This window comes from Megalobrama amblycephala, linkage group LG5 (assembly GCF_018812025.1).
Source record: "Megalobrama amblycephala isolate DHTTF-2021 linkage group LG5, ASM1881202v1, whole genome shotgun sequence".
NCBI lineage: Eukaryota > Metazoa > Chordata > Actinopteri > Cypriniformes > Xenocyprididae > Megalobrama > Megalobrama amblycephala.
In genome coordinates, this window is record NC_063048.1 from 37,646,806 (window position 1) to 37,651,806 (window position 5,001).

Here is a 5,001-nt window from a genome sequence, read left to right on the forward strand (position 1 = left end):
AAATGCACAGAAATGCACTAGCACTCAAGAGTTTGAGCTCGTTCTTATTATGGCTGTTTTCCACATCTTAATAGTTCACATGTATGCACGATTTATGTTTGTCCATGAACAATATAAGCAGAAGCCTTTAGGTTTTTAACCTGATAAAGCCTACTTTATTATCTTTAATACACACATTTCTAAGGCCTCTAAATGATCAACATGATCAAAGCTTTGCTGTTGCACACAGTCTCCTGCAGTCCTTCTATCATCTGATTTGTACTTTTTTCAGCTCGTGCTTCACATATCTATTTCCTGTGAAATCTTTAATGAGTTTTATCAAGTAAATGTAAGAATAACTTTTATATTGTTAGTAATATTTCAAGATGAACATTTACTGGACTGAAGCAACTTCGGTTTACTTTATTCATACATAATTTTTCAGAAAAATCATGTTCAAATGTGTTCTTTCAAACATCATTGTATTGCATTGCATTAGATTTGCAAAAATCGAAAATAAATACCAAAAATATCAAATTAGTGTCTTGTGTAATTAGTACTTGTGTAACCCTGGTTCCCTGAATAAGGGAACAAGACCCTATGTCATATGACGTTATGGGAACATTATTTGCAGTCTTCCAGTGTTATTTTAAACTCCTGGTTTCACCACAGATGAATAAATCTTGCTGAAATGTTCCCCACAGCACTTAAAGAGCTTTTTCATTTCAGTTTTGGCACTGTCACTTATGAGACAATAAATGATGGGGTCTAAAACGCTGTTTATTGTCGTGGTGGCCACAAACACCATGTAAACATCTCTCAGATTCTGCGCAGCGCTGCAGTCTCCGGGCTCCAGCAGTCCTCTGATGAACATCACCACCTGAAATGGGGTAAAAGCCACTAAGTAGGTGAACAGAAGAGACAGGAGTAGAAAGCAAATCTTTCTCCGTTCGCTGACCACAGTGGATGTGCTTTTCTTCAGCGACCTGATGATCTCCATGAAGCAGAAGGTCATAATGAGCGCAGGAACGAGAAATCCCAGGACGGCGCGTGTGATGGCCACGATGGCGCTGGCGCTGGACATGATATTCGGCTCCTTGCACATTCGATGGGCTGAAAAGTTCCTGATGTCATCCGTGTAGGCCAGAAGACCGAGATGAATCGCAATCTCCACCAGCCATACGATGGCGCTCACCAGCACGGCGGTTCTGATCTCTCGAACCCGTATGAAATGCAGCGGAAACACTATGGCTAAATATCGATCCATAGAGATGCAGCACAGAAACCCTGAGCCCACGTAGAAGCTGTTGAACATGACCACCGCTATAATGCTGCACAGACTGTCGTTCACCTCCTGCTCCAGTGCCATCATGATCCAAACGGGTAGAGTTAGGATATACAGCAGGTCTCCCACAGACAAATTAATCAGATAAACCGCCAAATTATTTCCCCTCTTCATCAGAATCCAGGCCACGTACAGGGACAAACAGTTTGCTGGAAATCCAACGATGAAGAACAGCGAGTAAACCGGCGGGTACATGTACCGCTCCACTGTGTTTCCATGTGTGCAGTTAGTCAAGTTTAAAGAAGCGTTGAGGGCCATGATAGATGTTCAGGTATTATTGTCCAAAAGAAGCTGAATACATCTCTCATCCTCTCAACATATAATACTGCGAGTAGGCGTTGCCTTCGTGGAAAAAAGCCATGCAAATCAGTTCAGCATGCCTGCTGATTTCCAGGATAAAAAGCTTTAGAGGGAATATGACTGTAGACTTTATTTTTATCCCCAAAGGGAAATTTAAACGTAAACAAGGCAGTACAAACAGTAATACTATTATAAACAAATAACAATACAAGTATGACAATAATTAACATAGATCATAAAAATACAATTAAAAAATTAATAAATATATCCTAATATAAATAAATATTAGGGCAAATACAATGCACAATTATCCAAACATTCAACCTCATTATTAAAATAGGCTAGTATTAAAAAGTCTAACTGCTGTTGGAACAAAACATGCATGTGTGTAATTTGCACAGTATTATTGTTGTTATTTATATATTAGGACTTTCAGTTCTTTAAATGTGTGGGAAGTAATTCTATTAAGCTGCCCCAGTTTTCTTATAGATATCTTTATTATAATCTGATCTAATCTAATCTAATATTACATGTTTCATGTATTTAAATGTATATATATATATATATATATATATATATATATATATACCCACCCATATAAATATAAATAACTTACAATATGATATATATATATATAACTGATCACACTTGTAACACAGCTAGTCATTCTTTCAAAACATGATCTCATGCTTTCATTACAGGTATACATATTTTCAGTCCACATAATCACTGTTTCAAAACACAAGATTATTGTGATATGTAATGAGATCATTTGGTTTAATCACAGAGGCACAACAGTATGATCTTCTTTCAGTTTAGTACTTTTAACAATCAGTTAATTTATTAGCAAATAATGCAATATATATGTTTCACATCACCCTTGTTGATGAAATAATTAGTTATACAGGCTACAGATGCCACATTAGAAAATACACTTACATTACCTAAATGATGTAACATAAAATCGGTTTGTGTTATCAAAAGGTGTGATGAAGAAATGACACGGTTTCATGTAGAACAGAGTTTGCTGCCAATACAGTAAATGTTCTGACTGTACCGTATGACTGAATCTATACTGTAGTCGACCTTTATATGGGTGAGTTACAGTAATATGGCAGTCTCTACCATGGTAATCTGTTTACAGTATCACATTGCATACATAATGTAATGTAAATGCTGTATTTGATCTGTCTCTCTTCTTCTGACGTATCTCTGATCAGTCTGATGTTACACAATCATTGACTGTCTCTGTTTTCCCTTGTACTCTATCTTCACAAATCTCTCTGTCTCACACACACACACACACACACACAGGTTTGTTTTTGTGAATTGTGGGGTCATTCCATAGGCGTAATGATTTTTATACTGTACAAACTGTATTTTCTCTCCCCCTACACCTAAACCTAACCATCACAGGAAACTTTCTCACAAAAACTCATTCTGTCTTTTGAAAAATGGGAACATGGGTAATGTCCTCATAAGTCACCTCTCCTTGTAATACCTGTGTCATACCCATATCATTATACAAATTTGTGTCCTGATATGTCACAAAAACTCACGCACACACACATACACAGACATGCACTTTGAACATAGTGGTTATAATCTAAGATAAATCACTAATAATGTAAAAAGAATTCATTATATGGTTATCTGAATCGGACATTGCAAACAAGGTAGAAACTATATCTATAGAATCTGTATTTTTATAAATCTATAGATGTACCAAATGATTCATTGATTAACCATTACAGTTTTTTTTAATTGCTTTGGTGCAATTTTCACAAGTAACTGGTACATTTTCAAAACTCTTAGTACTAATATCACAACAGATCATCAAAAGTGCACTTTTTTCAAACATTTCAGCATATTTTCAATTGTGTTAGTACAATACACAAAATCAGAAAGTATCCTTTTCACAACACAAAATAAGTGTTTCATCTATATACGTTTCATTCACAGTAACTGCCTTTCATAATGCTATTACTATCAAACTTTTGATTTGCATCTCTTTTCATTCAGTTTAATACATTTGTCTATTATTAAATCCAACTGAACTTAATGGTTAATCAATGAATCATTTGGTACACCTATAGATTTCTATAGATATTGATTCTATAGGCATAGTTTTATAGAACATATTTGCAATTTACGTTATGGATAACCAAATGTAACAAATTCTTTTCACATTATAAGCAATTTATCTCAGATTTACCTAGATGATAACCACAATTTTCAAAGTGTGTGTGTGTGTGTGTGTGTGTATGCGTGTGCGTCTGTGGTCCTGGTAAACACTGCGTTGTGAACCAAATGTCCCCATGAGGAAAACAGCTTATAAATCTTATGAAATAAAATTCTTATAAAATGTAAAAATGCAGAAAGTTTTCTGTGATTGGTAGGTTTATGGGTAGGGGATAGAATATAGCATTTATAAAGTAAAAACCATTATGTCTATGGAAAGTCCCCATAAAACATGGCAAACCAACATCATTTTATATTATAGAATGCCATGTGATGCTGTAAAAAGAGGCATTACCATGGCAGAGACTGACACATTTCTGTAACTCACCCTTCATCAGTAAAGATCAACTACAGTATAGATTCAGTCATGTGGTACAGTGGGAACATTTACTGTATTGCCAGCACACTCTGTTTTATACAAAACCTCATGACTGTGTCATACTTTATCTAACCTTTTGATAGCATACTGAATAGATATTATTACAAACATTATGGATTTTATGTCAATTATGTAATTTAGGTAATGTAAGTGTTTTTTCTAATGTGGCATCTGTAGCCTGTGATAACTATGATAATGATAATTATTTCAGCATAAAGGGTGATTTGAAACATGTATCTTGCATTGTTTGCTGTTGGATGAACTGATTGTTAAAAGTACTAAACTGAAAGAAGATCATACTGTTGTGTTTCGGTGATTAAACCAAATGTTCCCATTACATATTACAATAATCTTGTGTTTGAAACAATGATTATGTGGACTGAAAACATGTGCAACTGACTGAAAGCATTCCATCAAGTTTTGAAAGAATGACTAGCTGCGTTACAAGTGTGATCAGTTTGGATTTTTGTACTAAGAGTTTTGAAAATGTACACCTTACTTGTGAAAATAGTACCAAAGCGAATAAAAAAAACTGTAAGATGAGTTAGGTTACAGTTTTTTACAATCACTTTGCTACTATTTTCAGAATCTTGATGTCATTTTTCAAAACTCTAGACACAAAACTCACAACCAATGATCAAAATGCACATTTTTCAAAACTCTAACCCTTTTCTCAATTGCTTGGATACAATACACATAAAACTTAGATCATTCGTTCATTCAACAAAAATCACCTGTTCAATATGACACAACTTAA

At 34.7% G+C, this 5,001-nt stretch overlaps 1 protein-coding gene across 1 annotated transcript; it reads right to left on the reverse strand.

The window, feature by feature from the left end:
* On the reverse strand, nt 1-1,788 carry LOC125268242 (ovarian cancer G-protein coupled receptor 1-like). Its single transcript, XM_048190301.1, has one exon. It carries the CDS (start codon nt 1,580-1,582, stop codon nt 629-631), a length of 954 nt encoding a protein of 317 aa, XP_048046258.1. The 5' UTR covers nt 1,583-1,788; the 3' UTR covers nt 1-628.
* Between the last annotated feature and the right edge of the window lie 3,213 nt (nt 1,789-5,001).